This window comes from Prionailurus viverrinus, chromosome B3 (genome assembly GCF_022837055.1).
Source record: "Prionailurus viverrinus isolate Anna chromosome B3, UM_Priviv_1.0, whole genome shotgun sequence".
NCBI classification, from domain to species: Eukaryota; Metazoa; Chordata; class Mammalia; order Carnivora; family Felidae; genus Prionailurus; species Prionailurus viverrinus.
Genome location: NC_062566.1, coordinates 121,080,182 through 121,107,888, shown reverse-complemented (window position 1 = coordinate 121,107,888; position 27,707 = coordinate 121,080,182). Strand labels below are relative to the sequence as shown.

Genomic DNA, 27,707 nt, shown 5'->3' with positions numbered 1-27,707 from the left:
TCAGGATCCACATAAGAGTGAACACATATGGTATCTGTCTTTCTCTGTATGGCTTATTTCACTTAGCATCACACTCTCCAATTCCATCCACGTTGCTACAAAGGGCCATATTTCGTTCTTTCTCATTGCCATGTAGTACTCCATTGTGTATATAAACCACAATTTCTTTATCCATTCATCAGTTGATGGACATTTAGGCTCTTTCCATCATTTGGCTATTGTTGAGAGTGCTGCTATAAACATTGGGGTACAAGTGCCCCTATGCATCAGTACTCCTGTATCCCTTGGGTAAATTCCTAGCAGTGCTATTGCTGGGTCATAGGTTAGGTCTATTTTTAATTTTCTGAGGAACCTCCACACTGTTTTCCAGAGTGGCTGCACCAATTTGCATTCCCACCAACAGTGCAAGAGGGTTCCCGTTTCCCCACATCCTTGCCAGCATTTGTTCATTTTGGCCACTCTGACTGACGTGAGGTGATATCTGAGTGTGTAAAATCCATTTTATATAGTGTTTTAGAGATAAAAAATATGGAGAGTCCTCAACATTCAGGCCATCAACTCTATCCTCAGAAGTGCTTCAGGAGAAGACAGATTCCTTTGCCCTCGCCCCCAAAAGATACTTCTATTTATACACCTGAAAATGATGCTTTTATAACCACCTCTCAAGAACAGTCCTGTTGAGATCCCAAAACCTCTGCCAAGTGAAGTGATATTAGCAGAGAACCTTCTCAGAATAAAAGTGCCTGATTCAGAGGTGTAGTGCAAGAGATACATAACATGGTGACTGCTTCAGAGGAGTGTGCCCTCTCCCAGTAGGTGGGCCACGAAAGAACCTGAGGGCCTAGCTGAGCAGCCACTAGCTGCAGAGTGTGGCAAGATGGGACTGCATGGCCTCCAGGGCCTCTTCTTCCTCCTCATCTTCTGATGCAGCCATTGCTCCTGAAGGTCTGGGCTCCGGAAAGGCATCAGTCACTTTACTAGGTGCTTTGCCCAAGGCACCTGTTGTGATTTCAAACAGAATTTTGTCAATTTCCATTTCTGCTGCTTCTTCCATTTCTTCCTGATCATCCATGCTTTCAAAAGTATCTTCTAACATTTCTTCTATGATGCCAGCCTTCATCATCTCTTTGGATAGCTCCCTCATGGTGGCCTGGATTTCTGGGATCTTTACAAGGCTCTGCATGGCCTTCATCACTTCTTTGCTCTTTTGCAGGGAACCAGCCACTCGCAAAACCACCAGCTGGTTCTTCATCCCTATGAGCACGGAGTTCACGTGAGCATTGGAAGCATAGAGCTTGCTCACAGCAGGCTAGTTTTTATGAGCTATGTATGCATTTGCCAATTCTTAATTACGATTAAGAGAAAAATCAGGACTTGTTCAATCTGTAAGTCTTCTTATTCATGAACATCACTGTTTACTTGTATAGAACATTTAAAAGTTATTCCTGTTTCAGGCCTCTGTCTGATGAGGGAGCATAAGGCAAGCTGACACCTTGGAAACCTCCCCACCCCCCCCCATCATCCCCAGGTGGGATATGTGTGATATTCCTTAGGCACTCCTGGCTGCCCAAGAATAAAGGAAAGGGAAAAACAAATAACTGATAGAGATCACGGTTCTGCAGGATATGAGTCTACATCACTTTACCAATGTCTTAGTAAATTACAAAAAAAAAAAAAAAATCTTATCAATAACCTAATCTCCAGAAACCTACAGACTCTGTTTCCTGGAGCCCCAACATTACCCTCCCCTTCATAGTGATGTGGGGAGCAAAAGCAAGAAGAAAATAGCAAATAAAATTAAATTTCTTTGTAACCTGCAGCCCATTGACAAATACTTGAGGCAGGCTGAAATATAATTATCTCTCCAGGAACTGCCTACTGTCTTAATGTTAATGCCTTACTAGAGGGGGAAAAAACAGCCTTAGCTTGACAATAGCTAGACTTCCCACATCCTGTGAGTCTTCTTTAGCATATGAAAGTCCTTTTGGAAACTTCGAGTTTTCTTTACCTCCCCCAACTCCCAAGTATATAATATCACCCTCATAATCCAGGGGCAGGTCTTTCTGCCCACAGGTCCTGTCCCTGTGCTTTAAAAAAAAAAAAAAAATCACTTTTTTGTACCAAAGATGTCGCAAGAATTCTTTCTTGGCCGTCAGCTCCGGACCCCTACTACCACTCCAAAACCGCATCATGTTTAAAGAAAACTGCCATCAATTTTGTGTTGCTAGTATCAAAGTGCTTCAAAAACTACCAAAGTAGCAGTTGTAATGGGCTGGGGTTTAGGATACTTTGTTGGACTCATCTCATGTACACCTTCTAGTCTGACTCAAATCAGCAGCCTTTCAATTGGGCATGGCTTTCCAAAGAGCCACTGAAGGGCCAAAGGTCAAAAATGAAAGTGTGGGTGGGAATGGGGTGGGGAGGGTAATTCTGATCAGTGGGAAACAGGAAGTGGAGGGAGTATGCAAACTCCTTCTTATGAACTGCCCTAAAGCATGGTTCTGCCTGTTTCTCTTTTCCTCATTCTCACATCAGCAAGTAACCTCCGGCTCAGACTGTTTACTGGGAAACCCAGGATAGGATGGCTGTTGGCTAAAAGTATCTGTTAACTAGCACATTAAGCATTCATTTTAATCCAGGATAATTTTGTGAACCTCCTGTATGCAAAGCACTAGTTTAGTAATTATAAGTGAGGCAAAGCTGAACAGAACTCAGTCTTTGACTTTGGGCACTAATATTCTAGAAGAGAAGATAGAAAAATTGCATAGGCAGCATAGCTCCAGGGGATTCAGAAGAGTGACTTTCTAGGTCTGGCTCTGCCAGTCACTGGCTGACATTTACTTCTGAGTGAGACATTTATTCTCTTTGGGCTTCTGTTCTCTTAACTGTAAAATACAAGGTTGTGTTAGATAACCTCAAAAGTCCTCTCCACATCTAAAATCCTTTGCTTTTATAAATTTAGTCTAGGAGAAGGATGACTCCAATCAGTTCTGTATGATAGGTATCTTCTCTGAATCCAAGTGCTGTGGGAACCAGAACTTTAGAGACTTGGGAAGCTTTTATGAAGAAGGAGGTATATGAGCTTGGTGGATTTGTAGGATTTTGATGGGCAGGTAGGGGACAGATGGGCATTTTAAGCATGAGGAAAAACATACTCAAAGGAATATAAAGGGAAAGTATATGTCTCATGCAGGAAGAGCAATGAATAGTTCAGTCTGGTTGAAGGGGTAGATGGGTATCTACATTTAAGAGACTGGTAAAGTAGAAAATGGAAGATCCAAGCTATTGCATTAAGTTTGAGCTTTACCATGTATTCTTTGACTTAGCATGTGTATAGAACACTTACTATGCTCCAGGCAGTGAATGAGGTGCTGAGAACACAGAAATCAATAAGATGCAGTGCCCTCAACAGGCCTGTGAGCAGTGGGCAAAGGAGTGAAACTAGTGTGCAAAATCCTGTAACATAAATAAAACTTAAGTACAGAGAATGAAAGTGTCGAACATCTCAGAGGTATAATAACAATAGACAGGTAGAGAGGGAGTCAAGGGTGATAGGACAATAGGAAAGAGAGAAGGATGAGCAGTTTCTTTGATAAGAAAATGAATTTGTTTTGACGTTGAATTTGAGGCCCTTCCAGACAGCCACATAGAAATGTGTAAATAGTAGAAGAATATTGGTTTGTGACTAGCTTGAAATGTTGGAACAAGAGATTGAGAAATGTGTATATTTTCTAAGTAACTCATAGGTCTGAGAGGGATTGTCAAAGAAGAAAACATAGACAGAAAAAAAGACCAAAGGGAACACCTTAGGGAATGCCCATGTTTAGGAGTTAGAAGAAGTAAGTGGCATGAACCAAGAAGAGTTAAGACTATCAGAAATGGTGGGTAACCAGCAAAAAGGATGTCAAGGGAAGAAAGAATTTCAAGAAAGATTGGGGGGGAGGGGGTTGGACAAGATCAAAGGCTCCCCAAACTTGATGGAACAGCTGCATTAAAATCAGTTGAAACATGTATTAAAACTATGTAATTTGTGTCTTGATGGATCTTCAAGAAACTACTAACAGTAGCTGCCTTGGAGGGAACCTAAGGACTACAAAGCATGAGTAAACTGTATGAACTGATATCCTAGCCCTCCAAGTCAACTACAAAATTACATCACTGTCCCTTCCTTGGTTCATGGCTATGGCTGTATGAATTGTCCCATATGAGCAGCTAAAGTTAGAAGACAAAAGCCAGAGCTTGGTTAGTGGATCATTTGGTTTGGTATATAGATGTTGGTTAAGTATATCCACCCAGAATGGACATGAGCTGCACATGGAGGGGGCCTTGAAAGACAGCAGCAAGGGAAAATCTTCCCAATGGGTAGATTTCACGGAAAAATAGCCTACAATAAGAATATATATGGACTCAAGAGCAAAAGGATTGGCCAGCCGGTCAGAACCTGGGAAGAGAAAAGCTAGAAGATTGTAAGAAAAAATGTCTGGGCCAGATGCATGAGTATGAATATACGGGTGTGGGCATAAAATGTGAAGATCTTTGTATCAGATATTAATGACCACCAGTAAGCAGTCACCAGAGAATAACCATTGAGTAACTAAGGCAAAATGACTTGATCAGTTAAGAATAGTCTTTGTCACTGGCCACCCCAGAACTAGCACCACTGGCACATTAACAGAGTGGAGACCACATGTTAATAACATGGGCCCCCAATAAGCAAGGCTGATTTCTTTCCACCATTGAAAGTCCAACCAGTTAGCAAGCGAGCTCAATGTGGCACTATTTATTGAGGGTACAACACTCAAGAAAATTGATCACAGTGAGGCCTTTCTTCCTGGAAGGACCAGTGGTATGTCATAGTAGTTACACGTATTCTTGGTAACTGTTCACCTTTCCTGCCTCTCCAGCCTCAGCCAAGCACCGCTATCTGGAAGATTTTAAAGTATCTGATCCAGGTATACAATCTCGTACAACACAGCATCTGACCATGAGACCTATTTCACAGAAAAAGAGATAGGGAGGTAAGCTCGTGGTCATGGGATCCACTGGTCATATCAAGTACCACATAACCCAGGAGTAATTGGTTTTACAAAGCAATGGAATAGCCTGCCAAAGGCATAACTTGTTGGCAATACTCTGCCATGGTGTGGTATCATCATAGCAAATCACAAATTTCTATTTGGATGTTGTGTCCCATTAGGAAGAATATGTGGGTCTTGAAATCAAGGGGCAAAAGCAGGAGTGGCCTCAGTTGCCTTTATACCCAATGACCCACTTAAGAATTTTGTGTTTCCAATCCCCATAATTCTAGGCTCTGCAGGAACTATAAGCTATGATTGTCACCTGGGAGTTTTGGACTTTTTATGTGCAGGGATCAGTAGACTAAAGGAGGAGTTAATATCTTGGTAGGAGTAACTGATCCTGATCAGTGCGAAGAGGTAAGTCTGCTGTGACCCCGTGACAGTAGGGAGGAATATATGTATATATGTGGAATTCATTTAATCCACTTGAACATGCCTTAGCACTTGCTCAATTATAACTAAAATGAACAATTCCAGCAACTCCTGCCTGAAAGGAGTATAGTTACCATGGGTTCAGACCCCTCAGGAATAAGAGCTTGGATTATACCAGCAGATAAGTCATCAAGGTCAGCAGAGGTTAAAGCTGAGTATGAGGGGAATTTAGAATGGGCAGTGGAGAGAAACGGAAGCACCAATTGTGGTCCTGACATCAACTGCAGCAACAGGGCTGTAGTTCGTCCCCATAACCTGTCGTCTAAATTTCCCGCAGGAAGACAGAGCCACTGAAATCCTGGATGCTCTGTTTTCCAAATGTGTATGAGGAAGTTGATCACATCACAAGGGTTGCAACAAGCATGGAGGTGAGCACTCTATTCAAGATGCACTTCCATTGAATCTGTAGGTTGCTTTGGGTAGTATGGACATTTTAACAATCTTGATTCTTTCGATCCATGAACATGGAATATCTATCCTTTTGTTTGTGTCATTTTCAATTTCTTTCATCAATGTTTTACAGTTTTCAGAGTTCAGGTCCTTTACCTTCTTGGTTAAGTTTACTTCTAGGTATTTTATTCTTTTTAGCATAATTGTAAATGGATTTGTTTTCTTAATTTCTCTTTCTGCTACTTCCTTATTAGTACATAGAAATGTTACCAATTTCTGGATATTAACTTTGTAGCCTACAACTTTACTTAATTCAAGAACTATACTCAAATTAATATATATATATATGTATATATACACATATATATATTAAAAAAGAACTCACTTGCTGTTAAGAGGGAAGGAGTGCAGCTAGCACTCCTAATTGGCTCATATCTCAGTATCTGCCCCCCTTGTGCAACAGTAGCCCTCCCTTACGTGCTGATCAGAGATGCACTTTGTGGCACCAGGCAGTCGAAGAGTGTGATGTGGGGAAACAGAGGGAAGCGATCATCACTACAAAAGCTACCATTGGTTCAATCCAGAAAAGGATCTAAAAATGTCCACTGGATTTTGCAGCAAAGGTTGTTAGTGACTTTGGCAAGAGCTTTTTCAATTGAGTAATGGGAGCAGAAGCCAGATTGCAGTAAGTTAAAGAATGAATGGAAGTAAAAACGTCAAAAGAACAACTTGAGAAAAGTCTTAATGAATGTTCAGCTGCAAAGGGAAGGAGGCAGCTAGGGAAGCAGCAGTGGCGGATGGACTGAGATGTGAGAACTATGGCGGGATTTTGTTTTAGTAGAAAGAGACTGGAGTGTGTTTAGATAATGGTGGGAAGAAGATGGGAGAGGGGACGGGAAAAGTCAAATTAGGGTGAGGAGAGCAGGGAGCATGGATGCAGGTGGAGGATAGTCTGCTTGCATTGTTAGAAGAGTAGAGGGGAAAGGATGGGTGTAGATGCTTTTAAATTGCTTTATTTTGTTGTTTTGTTTGTTTTTACAGTCTCATTCTTTTAAAAATCCCTGCATGATAAATCTGTGTTTCTCAAAATATCTGATAAAGCATCACCCCCTCTTGCATATTCTTTTTCTGCTGAATGAGAAAGCTCCCTGAATAAAAAAGATCACCTTGTACACTTGAACAATTACTTCCCTGGTCTTCACAACGGTTCTCCGAAGTAGGACAGAACCATCCTATGGTTTCATTTAACAGATATAAAGATAAGAACACAGAAGGATGAAAAGTACCTTGCTAAAATGTTCACCAGTAATTTCCTTATTCAGTGGGAAACTTCCATCCTGTACTCTTCACGATGACTTCTCTCATTCAAGAGATTTCCCCTCCTTCTTGCTATTGAAAATGAAGATACTGGATATAATGTGAAAAGAAAGAGTAGTCCCTCCAAACCACTGAGTTTTTTGATCCTGAGATATATACTTTCTATAAAGTAAGTTTCTTATGAATAAAAGGAGTTCTTCATAAGTACATTAAAACTTCTATTGTCACACAGAACTGAAGCAGACAGAACCTTAATAGAGTGTTTCATGCTTCATAGCACACATTTCAGAGCTTCTGGCTTTGTTGTTTTAGATTCCAGGGATTTGGGATGGTTGTGAAACGAGAACTTGGTTATGCTACATAAGAAGGCCAGCCAAGCATTAAATAGGGGCATCTGGAGAGTCTGGAAACCCTAATAGGCTTGTCAGCCAAATTCTGCCATAGAACAGTTAGATCCTTAAGGATTTATGGGCCCTAATAGGACAGAGAACTCCCATCCATGGTTAGAATTTCAGTCACTTTACCCTTTACCCTAACAGTAACTCCCCAGGGACAAATATCTCTGGAAGAAGATAAGCAATCTTATAAATATTTAAAATGTGCTTTTTGCACAGTGGACAAGTGTTTGGTCTTAATAAAGCCACACGATCCTCAAGCCCAACAGCTGCTGAATGGTCCCTGTGTGGAAGCATGCCCTCTCCAAATCAATATAATACCCACGCTGAGGGTTAAATCAGACCAGCTCTCACAGGCTCTCAAGCCCACTACTGCATTAGTGATAACAGTTAACTTTGATCAGGCTTTATTCTAGTTTACTAGGTATTTCACATACACACTCATAGCATTACCTCACATGATCCTCATGACTACTCCATGATGTGGGCATAACAGATCTTACTAGTTTGTTCATCCTGTGAGTTGAGCAAATAGATTCTTCCACACAGTGAGTTGGTGGAGAGCTAGGATTTGACTACACGTCTTCTGTCTCCAAGTTCCAGAGTGGGGAGGGAAGAAACAGCTGAGAAGTAAGCTCCAGTAAACCTAAGGGAAATAATAATCTACTTCTTTCATTTAACCTTTTTTTTTTCTTAGCAAATTTCCTTTATTGGCATATTGGTTACATTTTTTTAATGTTTATTTATTTTTGAGAGAAAGAGAGTGAGGGGGGAGGGGCAGAGAGAGAGGGACAGGGATCTGAAGCAGGCTCCACACTGATAGCAGAGAGCTGAAGCGGGGCTGTAACCCACAAACTGCAAGATCACCACCAGAGCCAAAGTTGTACGCTCAACCAACTGAGCCACCCAGGCACCCCTATTGGTTAAATTTTTAAATGGAGATATAAGATAGAGAAGCCAATATTATTATTTTTTTTTTTTGGTGTTTATTTATTTTGAGGCGGGGGAGGGGGGGAAGTGGGAGAGAGAGAATCCCAAGCAGGCTCTGCACTGACAGGGCTCAATCTCACAAATTGTGAGATCAGGACCTGAGTCAAAATCAAGAGTCAGATACTTAACCCACTGAGCCACCCAGGCACCCCCAATATTATTATAATAAATACCATTACAAATGGGACATTGTTTAAGTTCTGCACCTTGCCTATAACACAGAAAAACCCTCTGCATAAGTATTGGCTCTTAAAAGGGTATAAGTTACAGATAATGGCTCATGCATTGCTATTAAGTCACTTCTTTCTAGAAGTGTTGACTAAGATTCCCATGGGATCCAGAAGGCATAAGCACATGGTGTTGCTCAGCCCGCTGGTTAGAAACACTCTCCTTCACCAAACAGGTACTATCAAAACCTTTTGATGTGGGAAAGTAGTTTTGTAGCTCTAAGCCTTCGAGAATAACTATGAACATTTTTGGCATTCTAATGATCATCTCTAAGGTGTAAGGCATTGAGACATGGAGTGGGACTGCTCTCTACACTAGGGTGTTAGAAATGAACCTGGCTGAAAAGTCCTGAAATTACATAAAGCTTGGCCTGTTTACACCTGTTTTCCTATCAGGCCACTTGTCTGATGGCCCACACTCTTTCCCTGCAGTGTGGTTGAAATGTAAAAACATTATGCTAAGTTAAAGAAGCCACGCACAAAGGTCACATGTTGTATGATTGCATTTATATAAAATGTCCGGAATAGGTAAATCCATGGAGACAGAAATCAGATTAGTGGTTGCCAGGGGGTATGAGGAGGAGAATGGGGAGTGACTGGTTAATCAGTAGGGATCTCCTTTAGAGATGATGAAATTAGTTTGGAACTAGAGGTGATGGTTGTACAACACTGTGCATGTACTAAATACCAGTGAATGGCACATTATATGAATTTCATGTCAATTGGGGAAGGGGAGGGAAGGGAAGAAACACAAGGGAAGGGAAGAGACCAGATTTAGGAAGATAGCTACTATAGAGAGAGGGCCTTGGATTTGAAGCTAGAGGACCCGAGTTTGAATGCTCTTTCATTTACTGGCTGTGAGATAAAAGATAAGAGAGACCACATTTCTGGGTCTCAGATTCCTCATCTAAAGTGGAGTCAAACAGAGCTGTTGTGAGTCCCAAGTGAGATACCATATGTGAAAACACATAGCATGGGGCTGGACACAGAGTTGACACAGTATGTAATTAAACAAACAAAAAAATAACAATGGCAACAGATTTTTAAGGCAGTGCACAAAACCCATTTAATTCACATTATAGCTCAAGCAGTTATTATGTAATAGAATAAGAGATTAATAATTCATAAGAGATAACCATTATGGCAATTTTCAGTAATCCAAATGCTCTAAAGAACTAGATGCTTTTGTAATTATAGCTCAGAGTTTATTTTTCTGGCATCAAGGCATTAACCTAAATCTAAAAATTAATGTTATGGCAAATTCTTCACTCTAGTTCTGTTTGTACTACATCAAAAGTAACAATTTCTTCAATTTATGATGCACATTTTTAAAAGAAAAACCTTAATATCTCTGAAACCAGATATCCACTGATTGAAAGGGAGGCTGGATCCCTCGAAGGAAATTTTTTCAGTGTCCCTTCAGAGGTGACTTTCAACAACCAGGTGGGTAGGATGACTCATTCTGTGGATGTCAACTGCAGTGCTGGTAGAGTGGGCGTGAATGAAATGGTCATGGTGGCAGGGATGGAAGTCAAGCACAGGTTCGTTTTCATCAAATCTAGTAAAGATTCTGCCTCTTTGAATAACCAAAACTACCAGTAGTAGAACCCTACACTGCACCTTTGATAAGGCAAATTTCCTCCAAAAGAACAGCTAGCCAATTGGTGGTAGTTTGATTACACTGGACCCTTTCTACTTGTCAAAAGTAGTAATTCATTTTAAAGAGAATTGTGACTTTGGCTTTGAGTCTGCCTTCCCTGACCTCACTGCCTCCACTAGGGTCACTATTCGAAGGCTTATAGCTTGCCTGATCTACCAGTATGAGGTCCTACAGAGTTCTGCAAGAGCCAACTTGTTGCACAACACTACAACAGCACAACACTCAACCAAGAGACCCATTTCATGGGAGAGAAGGTACAGTAAAGGGCACATGACCATCATATCCACTAGTCTGACTATGTCTTTAATCATGCAGAAGCAGATTGCCTAGCAGAATAGTGAAATGACCCATTAAAGGATCAGCTAAGGTTCCAACTTGGGACAAAGCCTGGACGGTTGGGGATCCACCTCAGTGAAGTGTACATGCTGAACCAATAGCCAATATATGCCAGTACCCATGTAGCTAGAATACATGGGTATGAGGACCTAGAGGTGTTGGTAGGATTGACCCTTCTCACCATCACAGTGACCTACATTCAGAATTTGAACTGCCTGTCTCTGTTCCTGCCAGAGGTCCTAGTTTTTGGGTGTAAAGACTACTTCCTCCAAGTAAGGGCCTGATGCTATAATGATCACCTGGTTATTTGGGCTCATGATACCAGTAGATGAATGGGCAAACGTAGGAGTTTCTCTCCTGATAGGAATAAAAGAACCATGAGAAGCTATGGTTGCTGCTTTACATCAGCAGCAGTGAGGAGTATGTCTAGAACCCAGGGATTTATCTGGGACATGTCTTGGTTCTTCTGTGACCAGTGATAATGGTGAAATAGGGCAAATATAGCTAAGGGTTTAAAACCCTTGGAGTTGAAAGTCTGGGTCCTTCTTCTAGGCAACCACAGGCCAAAGTCTGGGCAGTGCTGAGAGAAATCTAAAATCAGAGTTGAGGAGAGATATGACTATTAATTACAACCTTGGGATCAGCCACAATAGAGGAGACTTTTGCTTATTTCACAAGCCCTCCTGCATTATGTCTTTGCAAAGATTGCATTTTGAAGGGAGCTCTGTGGCAGATTGGACTTGTATCCCCCTCTATCTCAGAAAAGACATAAGGTCATTTTATTTTTACAAAACAGAAGGTCCCATATTTTGGTATGAGAGCCCGACATAATTAAAAGCTTGGGAAGGGGAGCCTGGGTGGCTCAGTCGATTGGTTGGTTGGTTTCAGCTCAGGTCATGATTTCATGGTTCATGAGTTTGAACGATGCATATGGCTCTGTGCTGACAGTGTGGAGCCTGCTTAGGATCCTCTCTCCCTTTCTCTCTACTCCTTCTCGATTCACACTGTCTCTGTCTCTCAAAATAAATGAATAAACTTAAAAAAAAAAAAAAAAAGAGGGCCTCCTGGGTGGCCCAGTCGGTTGGGCGTCTGACTTCGGCTCAGGTCATGATCTCGCAGTTTGTGAGTTTGAGCCCCGTGTCGGGCTCTGTGCTAATAGCTTAGAGCCTGAAGCCTGCTTCAGATTCTGTGTCCCCCTCTCTCTCTGCCCCTCCCCTGCTAATACTCTTTCTCTGTCTCTCAATAATAAATAAACGCAAAAAAAAAAAAAAGAAAAAGAAAGAAAGAAAGGAAGCAAGCTTGGCAAGATCTGAGTGGTTCATAGGGCGAATTGCATTAAAGACCTCTTAATACATCACTTGAGATCCTCTCAGCCCTACCTGTCCTATTCTAGCCACGCCACAGCCTCCAGATCTATGTGAGTGCTGACTAGCTTCATCCAGGTGCAACCTAACAGAGCTGTACCTCAGCCCTGCCTCTGTTCCCCTCACCTTCCACCCTGGGGCATTTCTGTAAACATCTAGGACTCCATCATTATCCATGCACAAGAAACCTGGAAGGCTGGTGGAGATAACACCCCAATCTACAAGGTGGGGGCAGGGGGATAAGAACTCACGGATAAAAATTTCCCTTTCTTCCCTCCTAGAGCAAGGGTCCGAGATGCATAGCATTCTCAGGTGGCCATATGGGATCAACAACAACTTGCCTCTAGTAGCAGCAAACTCTCCTTGCCTCCTTTCTTCATGTCACCAACTCACCCTTCTGCTCCTTGGAATCACACTCCCCAGTGATAATTCTCCACAGGCTCTGCTTTCTGGAGAATCCAGGCTAAGACATTACCGACTCCTTTCTTTCACTCAGACTCCACACACTCTGTGAGGAAATCCTGTTGACTTTACCTTCATCATAAATCCAGGATTCAACCATTTCTCACCACCTTCCCTGCTATTAAGCCAGTTGGAGCCATGGTCATTTCTCACTTGATTAACAAATATAGTAGCCTGGGTGCTCCTAGGAAAATGTAAATCAGTTTATGCAATTTTGGGGGTGGAGCTCAACATCCTTAATAGCTATTTATCTCATTCAGAAAAAAAGTATACATGTATATATTTGTATGCATTTATATTATTTTATACTTATTTAAGGTATATATTTATATTTACATATTTTTAGTGTCTTATAATGACCTACAAGGTACAATGTGCTCTGTCCCCCATAACTCCTCTGATCTCATTTCCTGCAACCCTCTCTGCTTCAGGCACATTTTTCTGCTTGTCACTTACAAACATACTATGCAAGTTCCTCCCATGTCCCCCCCTGACTCTGGGTCTTTCCATTTATTCAGAATTTTCTCCCCCCCAGCCCCAGATATCAGCCTGGCTTAGTTTTGGGGGCTCCTTCAGGTCTTTACTCAAATGTCACTTTGTCAGTGAGGCCTTCTCTCACCACTTAAAATGCAACCCCCAGCCTTCCTTCTCCCTGTCCCTCCCTTTATTTTTCTCCATTATACTCATCACCATCTGACATACTATGTGTGTTACTTACTAATATTTTTGGCTATTTCCCCCCTGCTAGAATGTATGATCAAGGAGGTCATTTATTATATCTCTCCATACCTAGAGTAGTACTTGCAAATATTAAGTAATCAATAAATGTTTGTTAAAAAGAAAAAAAGAAGAAAGGAAGGAAGAAACACTAACCACAATAAAATGCCACCTATCTAGAGTAAGATTTCCTATCATCTCAAACTTTGGACCATGGCTATGTACCCAAAAATAACTGGAAAGGGTGTTGAGAGAGAAACAGAGCAGCCACAAAGCTCACTAAAGACTGTCACAGGAGAGCCCCTCATTTGTGCCCTCTCTTGAGATCATTTATTTATCGTCATGTACAGATCCTTTCCCTAAAGTTAGCCTTCTAGTTTCCCAGCTCATAAAAAGATTGAAATAACAAAATATAAAGTGACAGTAGCTGGCAATAAGAAAAGACAATTTCAGTCCCTCTCTGGAGTTGAGTAATTATGATAATACTCGGGTGTGGGTAAAATTAAGCTAATGCCTGCAAAAATGTTAGCCAAGAGCTTCATGTATCATATAAATAGAGAGATCATGTTTTTGAAAGAAAAACTGGGACGCAGGGAGCTCTTTCCAGGTGCAAAAGGGGTGTGGAAAGTTTAGCTAAAATGATGAGAAAATATTTGAATTTCTGGAATGTTCTGATGGCAAGATATTTTAAATAGGGCTGTACCAGAAAAACCCAGGGCAGATTTACATGTCAATACATGTAAGAGAACACTTATAAGATGCTTTAAAAATCACAAAGGTCTGCTTTGTAATTCTAAGAAAAGGATTTGCTCTGAAATTTTCTGACATCCTATATATTCTTAAGGATTCATACAAAAATGAAGAAAGTAAGGAGAGTCTGACATCAAAATGGAACACTGTGAAATCTAATTTGTAGCTCCGAACAAATGGAACCATTTTTACTCATACTTTAAATTTCCTTCAACTATATCTTAATTGCAGTAATAAAAGGCAAAAGAATAATTAAGCAAGCAGATTCAGTGAGAATGGAAACAGGAGAGGTAGAAAGGATTTAATGTCAGATATAAGGAATTAGACACTTATAAAATCTGTTTTTAAAGAGTGACTTGAAGAATGGCCACACGTAGTGAACTTCTGTGAGAAGAGCCTATTCAAAGGATGAGCTAAGTGTGAGGCATTAAAAAATAATCATAGCAATATAGTCAGGAAAAAAAAATCACACTCAAAGGTCAAGAAGTTTTTGCTTATTTTTTAAATATATGTTTTAGCGTTCTTTGTAATGCAATAAAAAGATTAAGTCATGGTTAATACCAAATGTATACTGTCACACACAAAAAAAGCCAAGTTATTCCAGAATATAATTTCTTAACTTTTTTGGGTGGGGGTTCAAGGACACCTTTAATAATCTGAGGTAAGTTATAGTTTCTCTCAGTCATGCCCTGATGTACAAATTTTCATTTAATCACAGATTTCCAGGAGGATACACATGGGCTCCTAGGAAGCCCATGAATCTCTGGTTAATAAACCTTCATCTCTAAGGTAATAATTAACATACTTTGTACCATAAGAAAACATTAAAGTAATCAAATAGTTGGATCAATTAAAATTAATGATTTCTCAGTTCTGGAAGGGGGAAAAACTATTCCAATTAATTGATAAATCCAAATACAATCCACGCATTTAACAACATATGGTAAGTTTTTATGAATTAGTTTTCTCTGTCCACTACTTCATCAGAGCCAATAGAAGAAAACACTCCAGGATAGCCAGGGTTTGTTCACACAGGTGAAACAGTTAGACATTCTGGATCCAGGTGTCTGAGAATAGGACTGAATGGGCTTGGCCTCTGCAGAGCAGGTCTGGCTGTTGAGTCTGGCTTCTTAAGCACACACAGCACTGCTCCTAAAGTACTTTACTGGCCTCTTTCAGTGACTGCCATTCTGTACACCATCACTTGAGTCAAATTACTGGGATATTCAAATATAGAGTTGCATTATCCTAAAGGTAGAAGCGAATCCTCTGAAAAGTTACATGTGAAGCCCCACAAAAAACAGCTACATGATGGAAAAGAATTCAAAATTGTCACTCATTTTTTAGAAGCTAAATAAAAAATAACAAACCCAGAGACTTCAAAGAAGTGTCCTGCTTGCTCTGGATTGCTTCAGGTTGTCCCAGATATCCTGGGGGTCTCTTCTACTTTCCTCTTGCTTAGGGGTGCTACATTTGGAAAGTTGGGGAAGCACTGGTAGAGTCAGTTTCTTGGAGGTGGCTGTTCAAAGGAGCATCTTTCACATGGTTTTTGTATGGTGAAATAGGGTCAGATGGGTGGTGAGGTATGCGGCGCCCCAGCAGATGTCATTTTAATGTCTAAAAACTAGTGTCTCAGGTGGTCAGGAAAAACACTAAACAAAAGTAGAATTTCATCTACCTTAACAGGGCAATAAACCCAAGGACTCTGAAAAAGAATTAAAGGGTGTGAAGAACCCGATGGCATGATATTAAGGTGCCTCTGGAGACCTTCATCCATGCATTCATTTATTAAACCAGTATGTAATGACTACCAATCATATGCCAGGCTCTTTCTGGGCACTTGGGATACATAACTGAACAAAGTAAACCACAAAAACAAACCAACACAAAAACCTAGCCCTGTGGGGAAAGATATAAATAAGAAACATAGACAAATTATATCGTATATTAGAAGGTGCCAAGCTCTATGGAATTTTTTTTTAAAAGCAGGAATGCTAAATATTAAGTAGAGTGATTACGAAAGCCTTATTGAGAAGGTAACATTTGAACAAAAACTGGAAGGAGGTGAGAGGATAAGCCATGGGAACATCTGGGAAAATAAGGTTTGAGACACAGGGAAGAACCTAATGTGGAAAAGCCTGACAAACATGAGGAACAGCAAGGAGGCCAGTGGAGTAAAAGTTGAATTATGAGTACGAGTAATAAAATAGAAAAAGAAAAAAAAAGGTCTGAATCATGTAGGCCCTTTTGGGCCACTGTAAGGACTCTGGTTTTTATCTTGAGATAACTAGGAAGCTGAGGAGGGTTGTGAGCAAAGGACAGATGTGACCTGACATTCGTTTTAAAAGATGTCTCTGGCTGCTGTGTGAAGGATAGACTGTGGAGGGTAAGGCTGGATGCAGGAGAGCTGTTTGGTGGCTCCTGCAATAAGCCAGAGGGGAAGATACAAGTATCTTTTTTTTTTTAAGGAATGTGCTTTTTTTAATTAATTAATTTATTTTTTAATTTTTTTTAATGTTTATTTATTTTTGAGACAGAGAGAGACAGAGCATGAATGGGGGAGGGGCAGAGAGAGAGGGAGACACAGAATCCGAAGCAGGCTCCAGGCTCTGAGCCATCAGCCCAGAGCCTGACGCGGGGCTCGAACTCACAAACCGTGAGATCGTGACCTGAGCTGAAGTCGGACACTCAACCGACTGAGCCACCCAGGCACCCCGATACAAGTATCTTAACAGAGCCAAGGAAATGCAAAATTCAGTTGAAGCCACAAAGGAAGTTCACTACCACGTAGGTGGGGGTTGCAGAATTTAGGCAATACCAAGAGACCAACCCTGTTTAAGTTATTGACTTATAACGTGACAGTTACGGGACAATAAACAAGGCTCAGGATGTCCCAGCATGTCCCGTGGGCCTCTGGACTTAATGGTCTATTAGTAAGATCTATTAGTAATTTATCCTCCAAAATCTAATTTGAGAGTCAAGGGAATGCTCTTAATTACACCTGGATAACAGATGTAAGAGGAGGCTCCTTCTGGATAGGGCAACCCTAACCATAAGGAACCTAGGAAGCCAGTGGACGTTTCCATAAGGAACTGGTATTCTTAACTGGTGGGGGAAGAGCCCAGCTTGCTTAATGAATAAACATCTTTTAATTTGGGAAAATTTAGAATTAAAAATAGAAATGGGGGGGGCACCTGGGCTCAGTTGGTTAAGGGTCCGACTCTTGGTTTCAGCTCAAGTTGTGATCTCACAGTTTCAAAGTCCGAGCCCCACACTGGGCTCTGCACTGACAGCATGGAGCCTGCTTGGGATTCTGTCTCCCTCTCTCTCTGCCCCTCCCCTGCTTGGTCTCAGTCTCTCTCTCTCTCTCTCAAGAATAAATAAATAAACATTAGAAAAAATAGAAATGAGGGGTCCCTGAGTGGCTCAGTCAGTTAAGTGTCTATTGATTTTGGCTCAGGCCATGATCTCACAGCTCATGAGACTGAGCCCCACATCGGGCTCTGCGCTGTGTGGAGCCTGCTTGGGATTCTCTTCTCTCATTCTCTCTCTGACCCTACCCCGCTCATGCTCTCTCTCTCAAAATAAATAAACATTAAAAAAAATAGAAATAAAAATCTAAGTCAGACCCATAATATTAGTTTGTGTTGAATTTAAGAATACTCAATATAGGGTGCCTGGGTTGCCCAGTTGGTTAAGTGTCTGATTGCAGCTTAGGTCATGATCTGGTTATTCATAGGTTTGGGCCTGGCGTTGGGCTCTGTGCTGACAGCTCAGAGCCTGGAATCTGCTTCGAATTCTGTGTCTCCCTCTCTCTCGCTGCCCCTCTCCTGCTTGTGCTCTGACTCTCTCAAAAGTAAATAGACATTAAAAAAATAAAAATAAAAAAAGAATACTCAATATATATTTGGTATTTTGAGTATTGTGTTATTTAAACTCAGTCTATTGATTGGAATATCTAATAGATTGGCCTTGCAATTTCAATTTAAAATGTATAATTGAATAATTTATATTGACCTGTGATTTAAGTTGAAATGGAAATTATTTTTTACTGAATTTCCTCATAAAGTGTTTACTGGGAGTCAATAAATTAACCTAAGTGTTCTGTGTGTATCGTAGGGGATATTGTGCTTCACTGGAAAATTTTGCATTGACTAGAGCATATTCTTCCAGGATTCTGAGTCTGATTCAATGGGAGCTCTTTCATAATTGTGTAGATTGTAAATAATTGATAGCAATGCAAAATAATTCTGTCTATAGACATGGCAAATTCTGTCCTTTCTGGTAGAGCTTCAGTTGACTTCCCCCAACCCCTGGCTATGAAAGAAGTCTTTTGCCTCCATTAGCACGTCCATTTCAATATTCCTCACCTATAAATCTATTTTGTGGATTTTTAACGTAATTGCAACATTTTACCAGTTTCCTCACTGTAGTGGGTTGAATAGCGTCCCCCCAAAATTCACAACCACCTGAGCTTCAGAATGTGAGCTTATTTGGAGATAGGGTCTCTGTAGATGTAATTAGTTAAGTATACATCATCTTGGATTAGCGTGCACCCTAAATCCCATGACTGGTTCCTTATAAGAAGGGGTGGAGGACACACAGAGACTTACACAGAGAAGAAGGTCATGACTGAAGAGACAAAGACTGGCGTCAGGCTGCTACAAGCCAAGGAAAACCAAGGATGGCAGGCAGGCATCAGAAGTTAGGAAGCAAGGAAGGATTCTTTCCTTGAGTCTGCCAGGGTAGCATAGCCTTGTCAGTACCTTGATGTCAGACTTTTAGCTTCCAAAAATATGAGAGAATAAATTTCTGGTGTTTTAAGCCATCCAGTTGTGGGTACTCTGTTATGGCAGCCTTAGGAAACTAAAACAGAGTTAAATAAAATCTTTAAGGTGTTCAATTTATTGCTGTAGGAGACTCGTGATTTTACCTTTCTTTGAAAATTATCCTTTAATACCATTAACTCATTCATACCTCCCAGCAATCCAACGAGGCAGGTACTATTATTATCCTCATTTTACAGATGAAGAAACTGAGGTACAGAGCAAATCCTGATAGTGCCCAGAGCATGCCCTCCCCAAACGTGGCATCTTGGCACTTTGGATATTTTAAACTGGAGAAATCTAAGAAACTGATAGTGCAGACAGGGCTATCTGACCCTCTCCTACAGCAGGTCATAAGCCCCCCGCTGTGTGGAAGTGCCTTCCCTATACCCAGAGGAAAGGAGTATCCTTTTCTGCAAAGATGAAAGGAAGGCAAGAGGAATCTGAAGGAATAAACTCGCTGTTTCCCCCAGTTTTCTACACTTAGCTCACCCCGTTTTTGTCCTATCACATTGTTCCATGACTTCCCACTCTTTATCAAACCCGATGTAAAAACAATCAAGGTTAATCGCTTCTTTGGGTCTTCATTTCCTTATTGAGAGTTAAGGAATGCTATTAATTACACCTGGATAACAGGGATAAGTGGAGAATCCTTCTAGATAGGGCAACCCTAACCATAAGGAACCTAGGATGCCAGTGTCCTCACTCCATGTCACATAAAACTTATTTTAAGTAAATATGTGTGCTTTTCTCCTGTTAATCTATTTTCTTTACTGTTGCTACTAGGGGTCCTAGTCAAGGATTTAGAAGAATAGAAGGAAAAATGTTTTTCCCTTCTCTACATTTCCAAAAGTATGCTGAAGAAGTGGTAGACCAAGGCATTCAACCATGATGATCTCACTCCAGAGAGAGTGCCCTTAACCATTCTACTCTCCTGCTCCTATAAACAGCACTGGGATGTCTATAAAACTTAGGATTCTTGGTACTAATAAAGCTTAATTTAATAGACTTTCTAGACTTTTCTAAGTATTTGGAAAGCACATTCAAGTGCTTTAAAAGAAAACGTATTATGTTTGTACTCAAACTATTATTTTATTAAATTATTTATTAAAATATTATTAAATTATAAAGTCTTCCATCAAAAAATATGTCTTCCTTAAGATAATTATTATAATTAAATTTACAAATAAAATAATAAATATATGGAAAACTCAGAAAAGAACTAGTCTTTACATTTATTACTTTAATGAATCAAATATTTGTTTTTAAACAGTTACCCCTAACAAGTCATTTTTTTTTGTTGTTGTTGGCACAAAAGCTGCCTCCAGAATTGGAGAATTGGAGGAAAAACTGACATCAGAATTCACCTCGACCTGTACTGTGTCACAAAGAAAGTAGCAACGTATATTGTTGCCCATCAACTCTTTCACTGTTCAGGTTAGAATTCTTCAAAGCTCTTCAAATGAGTAATTCAATCCCCTGGAACACCACTTCCTCACCCTCTACCTCCACACATGCAACTCCTTATGCCTACTAGTTTAGGATCCTACTAGCTTAGGATGTAGCTCATAACATTCCCTGAACCCAGGTTGAAGTCAGTTTCCACCCCCCATTCCCACCAAGTACACTCTCAGCACACTTACACAATTATAATTGCATGTTTATGAGATTATTTGATGGATATTCAGCTCCTAGATTGTAAAGACCCCTGAGGACAGGGACATGTTGATGTTGTTCTCTGCCAAGTCCAGAGCGTTAGCACATGTCTGGAACGTAGCCAGTGCTTAATAAACGTTTGCAGGATGAAGGAAGTGATGAGCAATGGTGAGGGCAGATAGCTCCTCTTTGGTGGAAAATGCCCCATTAATATGTGTACTATTAGAAGGACCCAGTTCTTCACCTCCTACTACAGACACCAAAAGTGGGGGAAAAGGGACCTCCCTCCTCCTACTCCCCCCAGCAGCTGGGACACAGCAGGTAACCTACGGCAGACAGATGCTTCCATCTAGAATATCACTTTCTGACTGGTGATTCAAAGTGGCAGGAATGGTTGAGACGTTACTGATAGCAGTACACAGACAGCCCAGCAGCTACAGAACTAGGTGCCCAGCACCACAGATGTCCAGTGGCTGTGGTTATGGTGTTGTCTGTGGAGTTGTTCCAACCAGATGGTTGGCTGTGGCTCCAACTCCCTGGCTGCCCCGGGCTCTGGCTTGTTTTAAAAGCCAGGTTCTACAATGATTCTGTAAATTACATGTTATTGTTTCAGAACATTTCTTCCCTCCTTAAGCTAGACAGACCGGGTTTTCTGTTACTTACCATCAAAGACCTTGAGTCACACACACAGAGGAGAAAAAAGAATAATAAATCATGGAGCCCAGAAGCATGAAGTGACACCATCTCTGTAAGACATAGAGTATTTCTGTATTTGGCAAGCATGTGGGTGCTAAAGCAGGGGGCTTCTTTTTAGGTGGGAAATCAAATGCTATTCAGGTTATGACCACTGATTGTGACTAAAACAGTTGTGAAATATGGAATAAATGCACAATTTCCTAAGTGTGGAAACCAAGTATGATGTGAGATTATTTTAGGTGGAATGCCCACATGGCATTAAATAATATTGAATACCAGTGAAAAAGTGATTCCTTTTTCCATGGTTTTTCAATTCTTCTGATACCACCAAGGACAGCATGTTGAATTGGTACCTCTTGAATATTTCTCTAACACTTACACTCTTCCCTTTCTTTAAAATTTAATTTAAATTTATTTTTTTAATTTTAATTTATGTATTTTGAGAGAGAGAAAGCAGCAAGAGGAGGGGAGAGGCAGAGAGAGAGAGAGAGAGAGAGAGAGAATCCCAAGTAGGCTCTGCACAGTCAGTGCATGGAGCCTAACCTCATGAACTAGAAGATCATGACCTGAGCCAAAATCAACAGTCAGATGCTAAATCAACTGAGCCACCCAGGTGCCCCTATCCCTTTTCCCTTTTAACAAGGGAAAGTCAGCCTCAGGCTTAGAGCATTCACAGGCAATAATCTTGAGCCTAGAATGTAATTATATTTGTGTTTTCAATGTTTTTAGCTTTCTGGGTTACCTCCTAATTACAGCAAGTTATGCTAATTTCCCATTTATAGTCATAATATAAGCTTTCTAAATAAATTTCTTTCAGTTAAAGAAGTGAAATACTTAAAGATACTGAATGTATAATAGCACAGGTGGAACGCAGATCTGGCAAAAATCCTGAAGATGTTGAGTGTCTTCAGTTTCAAAAATAGTAGGCTAGGGGCGCCTGGGTGGCGCAGTCGGTTAAGCGTCCGACTTCAGCCAGGTCACGATCTCGCGGTCCGGGAGTTTGAGCCCCGCGTCGGGCTCTGGGCTGATGGCTCAGAGCCTGGAGCCTGTTTCCGATTCTGTGTCTCCCTCTCTCTCTGCCCCTCCCCCATTCATGCTCTGTCTCTCTCTGTCCCAAAAATAAATAAACGTTGAAAAAAAATTAAAAAAAAAAAAAAAAAAAAAAATAGTAGGCTAGTCCATCAATTAGAGCCACAGATACAGATGCAGAATGCAAATTAGCAATAATGGAAGCAAAATCCAGAACCTGAAAACAGTAGCTATAACAGCTCCTTCAGAAACATTTCTGAAGGGGGGCAGTGCCTGGGTGGCTTAGTCAGTTAAACATCTGGCTCTTGATTTTGGCTCAGGTCATGATTTCATGGTTTGTGGGTTCAAGTCCCACATAGGGCTCTGCACTGACAGTGCTCCTCCTCTCTCTCTCTCTCTCTCTCCTCTCTCTGCCCCTTTGCTGCTCTCGTTCTCTCTCTCTGTTTCAAAATAAATGAGCTTAAAAAATTAAAAAAAAGAAACATTTCTGAAGGCACATAAGTATGTGATGGACAAACCTTCACTCCACTGGAGTTGAAGAAGTTGGAAGGGGTGAGGTAGTGATTGTCACCATCATGAACCTGAAAGTGGATAGGTCAAAGGACAAGGCAAGGTAAGGTGGCACTTTCTTGCGGAAGAATCCACACAAATCCAAAACAAAAATCAAACCCCACCCTCATTCAGAGAAGGGGTAGTCCTCTTGTGCACACAGGTAGCAAATGGCAATTCTCTGAATGAGAGTAATGGGTCCATCTTGCTATCCTTGGTTCTGAGGTGATATGATCTATAATTATATGCCAACATTAAAATTTTTCATTTTATTCTGCTGGGTTCATTTAATTTCCCTTAAATCAGTATTCTCAATCAGGAGGAGCAATTTTTTTTCAAACTACCTGCATATCAAAGATTCTAGAATGTTCCACTGGGGAGTGGGAATATCAGCTCTCCCTTACTTCCTACCTAGTTAGAATCACTGTTATAATAAGAGTGAATCATGCTGTCTTAGATGGGGGAAGTAGAGAAGATTCAGAACCACCGTTTCAGTGGAAGTCACAAACAGTGAAACTGTCTCCCATCCATCTACTGAACCACATGGCAAGTGTATGGGTAATGCAGAAAGGGACAGTCTTGTTTACTTTTCAGCACCATAATACATGGATAGAGATTAAGGCTTAGGAAAAAATGCTCTCAGCACCATAATAATTTGTAAAACAGCCAGCCATGGTTACACAGCATCTAGATTCAGAAAAATGGTTGCCACCCAGAACAGGCTTTAAGGTCTGTTTTGTTTCAGCAGGAAATGCCTACTATAACACAGATACAGTCTTTCTTTTCCTCCCTCCCTCCCATTCTTTCTTTTTGCTTTCCCTCCTTTCTGTTCCTTTTTCTTCCCCTGCCCAACTCTGACTTTTCTAAGTTCTTACACATTTTTCTCTCCTTTCTATTTTTTTTCAAGACCATATTGGAGAAAAGCTGGCAGGGTTAGACCTGCTTTCATCTAAGGGCAGGGGCCTTAAGAGTGCAGCTCGGAGCTATTTCAAATCTTGGCACCACAACTGATTAACTGCATGACATTGAACAAGTGGCCTTGCTTTTTGTGCCTCAGTTTCCCCATCTATAAAACGAGAATAGTAAAATTACCTACTCAGTTGGATTTTGTGAGGAGTCAATTGGTGAGTTTGTGTAAAGTGCTGAGGACAGGAGTAAGCACAATAAAATGGTTAGCTTTACATATTTGACTTCTCTCATAAGCTTTCCTTTGACAAGAGTTCTACTGCCCCCCCCCCCCCCCCCCCGCCAAGATTTGAAAATCACTTTGCTACTGTTGCAGATGGCTGTGGCCACTGTCTAAACTGGCATGCCTTTTCACCCACACTCTTCATCACTGTCTCTTCTCAGAATAACTTCGTTCTTCAGCACACCATCCCTCCCCTACCCCTACTCCCATTGTTTTCAAGGTCAGATTCTCCCTGCTCCTGTCTTTATCAAGTTCTTACTCTATGTGATCCAGCGAATCCCCTCACTTGCATCATCAGACATTGGAATGCACCTAACTGACGCCCCTCTTTTACTCAGAGGTAAACTTGGGTCTTCCCAAATAAATGACCTCCCCTATTTTCCCAGTTGGTGAGAGGGGCATGAAGAGAATGGTCTCCTGACTCTTAGTCCCTTGCCTTCCTCCAACATTATCCTTTCTCCTCGACATTTGGTGGAACTGTAAATCGATGGCTCCAAGTTCCCCTCCACTGTCAGAGCCATGTTTCTCTCCCATGACTTGAAATTCTACCCCCTTCAAAACTGTCTCTAAAGAAGTGGTGGACGGACAACATCTGAGGCTTGCATATTCATTGGTTCACTTACTCACTCAACAAGCTTTTGCTTGTGCACCAGAAGAGTTCCAGGCCATATGCCAGGTGTGGGGAATTCAGAGTTGAAAGACAGGGTCTCTGTGCTAGAGGTCAATTCTTGAGTTGCTATTAGTGTTATTAATATCTGAAGTGAAAGATTCAGCCAGGCCTGGGCAAAGTGAAGAGCAGCTCTTGAGAAAGGGCAGCTCACGCTTGCATCTTGCACCAGGGTTTTAGCTTCTCTCGTGTTTTGAGTAACTAGGATGGCAGCAATCCCAGGTTTGGGCAGTTGCGTTTTTACTCACTGCACACACACACACACACACACAGCCCTTTGGCTTACTCTCACGCTCTTTTTGTGCACTTCTGGCCATCTTTGCAGCTGTCCCTGGCCTCTCGATGCTCCCCTCTCCTCTCCCAGGTACTCACAGAGTCTGCGTGCTGGGCGGTAGGCTGGGGATACGGTGAATATCCTTGCAGGTGACTCTGAAGTCATCTTCCTGGTGACACTCGCAGGGCGGAGACGGACACCCTTTCCCCCCCAGGCTCCTGGGAAGGGAGAGAAGTAACGCCAGCTGCAGCAGGGGCGTCTGCCTCATTTTCCAAGGGTCCCAAGGCTAGTTCTTCATCCTCCACTGACGTCTCGTTCCCGGCCCTCTGCGCCTTGGGCTCCCGCGGTCTGGAAGGCAGACGGAGGCGTGGGAGGAGAGAGGACTCGCTGGTGTTGTGACTTCAGCACCCAAGAGGAGGCTGGAGAGGGGAAAGAAGAGGCTCTTAAGTGTTCGGTTTCCCTAGGCAACTCTCCACCCAAACAAGCCTAATTGCTTCACTCCCGTCCCTGGAGCTATGCAGCCCGCTCCGTCGGTTCCCCGACACTCAACACCAGTCCGGGCTGTCCCTTCTGCGTTCCAGCCGAGTTCTCTCCAAAGACTAGTTTAGAAGCTGCCTTGTCTCTAAACCCAGTGGGCCGCTTTCCCCGTGGGTAGCCTCCCACGGGCACCGCCTGCCGGGTCTACCGCACGCACTGTAGCCGGAGAAAGTCCCCGCGGCTGGACTGTCCCGGGGCGGACGGGGGTCCTGCAGAACTTCAGCTTCTCCCCGCCTAAGATGCCTCTGCGGAGAGTCGGCGGCGGACACGCGTCGGTGGCCACCCGGAGTGCGGCTGCAGCCGGGCGCGACACCCCGGGCAGATCGTCGTTGCCCGCCGACTTCCGCGCAAACCTGGATCCCAGGGCGCGACCCGCCACACGCACCGAAACCTGGGCGCGGAGTCGCCTGGCCGCGCGGGGCTCTCCAGGCAGCAGCGCGCTCTGCGAAGCGGGCCAGGAACTGCGCTCGGGGGCCATCTGCCGTGCACAACGGGGAACTGCAGGAACAGTGTCGTGCGTGCTCTGATCCCAACTCCGAATCCAGCTTTGCCATTAGATTTGAAGCTGGCCGGTCAATCCTGGTCTGCTCAGGAATTTTATTGAACCACATTCCGCACCACCACCACCCCCAAGATGGGAAGAAAAAGGATACATAAGTGGCACGTTATCTTCTACTCATCATTCTTCCCACAGTAGCCAAAACGATAGTTTAAAATATAAATCAGATTGTCCCAATTTCCCTCTTAAAAGCCTTCGGTTGCTTACGTATTCTTCTTGGAGTAAAGAGAATATCAGCTCCTCACATACTGTGAGATTCTATTTATATGTTCTTCTGGGACAAGGACAGGTAATGGAAATCCAAATAACGATCAGAGATTGACTAGGAAAAAAAATAGGAATGAACTCACAGGGGTTATGGGAATGTTCTATATCTTAATTAGACTGGAGGTTAAAAGGATGTGCACATTTGGTAAAAGTCATTGCACTCTACATTTAAAATATGTGTATTTCAAAGTTTATAGGCTTTTATTAATAATCACCCCAAAATGGAAACACCCCAAAATTCCTTTGACTAGGTAATGGGTGAACAGTGACACATCCGTACCATGGAATACTCATCCACAGAAAGAAGAAAGAAAGAAAGAAAGAAAGAAAGAAAGAAAGAAAAAGATTACTTGTAAATTCTTTAGCCTAACCAATAAGGTCCTACTATAGGGGCTGGTAGGCTTTTCCTATAAAGAACCATACAGTAAATATTTTATCACATTTTCTCCTCCTCTTCTTTTTTCATACAACCCTCTACAAATATAAGAGCCATTCTTAGCTTGTAGGCTGTACCAAAGTAGGCCTGGGGCAGGCTTTGACCTGAAAGCCAAAGTTTGCTGATCCCTGCCTTTCAAGGGCCACCCCCTACCATCACTTTGCTGGACCTGGAACAAGTTTCTTATCACCTCTGGGATTTGCTGTCGCTGGACCTCTATGCTGGAACATGTCCCCAGATCTTCAGAGTATTCATATCTTGCTTTAAACACCAATGCCTCAGAAAGTTTTCCTCTGAAAATCCTGTCTAAAGTACTGTCTCCCCTGATCATATTATCTTGTTTCACTGTCACTTATCATTGGGTGTTGTTATTGATTAGTTCACTCATTTATTGCCTGTCTCTTTCTGCTCTCTCCTCCCCATCAAAATATAAGCTTTCAGTGAACTAATCAGGAAAGAAGCAAAAAAGACACAAATTACCAGTATCAGGTATGAGAGAGTTGATATTAGAACATATTATACAAGCTATGAAGAGGATGATGAGAATGCTATGAACACATTTTTTGCCAATAATTTTAAATTTATTAATGTTCTCAAAGAAGCATACATTTGTTTCATAATTCTATATTGTTTTTCTATGTTCCATTTAATTGATAAATGCTCTGATCTTTATTGTTTGTTGTTTTTTTTTTATTTTTTATTTTTTGCATCCACTGGGTTTGATTTTCCTTCTTAGTTTCTTAAGGCTGAAGGCATTGATTTGAGACTTCTTTCTTTGATAATATTATAGATATATTGTGCTATATTTTCCCCGTAAGTGCTAATCTCATAAATTTTGATATCTTGTAAATTTATTTTCATTCAGCTTACAATACTTTCTAATTTTCAAAAATTTCTTCTTTGA

The 27,707-nt window shown here is 41.6% G+C and overlaps 2 protein-coding genes across 2 annotated transcripts in view; both read right to left on the bottom strand.

Moving 5' to 3' along the window:
- The window catches only part of TSHR (thyroid stimulating hormone receptor), a 164,398-nt gene extending 139,126 nt beyond the window's left edge, over positions 1–25,272 (bottom strand). The window contains exon 1 of the mRNA XM_047863200.1: positions 25,103–25,272. Within this exon, the coding sequence (XP_047719156.1) occupies positions 25,103–25,272 (170 nt within the window). The remainder of the gene's footprint in view (positions 1–25,102) is intronic.
- On the bottom strand, positions 857–25,047 carry LOC125167472 (charged multivesicular body protein 3-like). The gene is made up of 3 exons (XM_047861617.1): positions 25,017–25,047; positions 5,585–5,817; positions 857–1,309 (listed from the first exon to the last, which is right to left on the bottom strand). The coding sequence occupies exons 1-3, from the start codon at positions 25,045–25,047 to the stop codon at positions 857–859; spliced, it is 717 nt and encodes a 238-aa protein (XP_047717573.1).
- Positions 25,273–27,707: the final 2,435 nt, after the last annotated feature.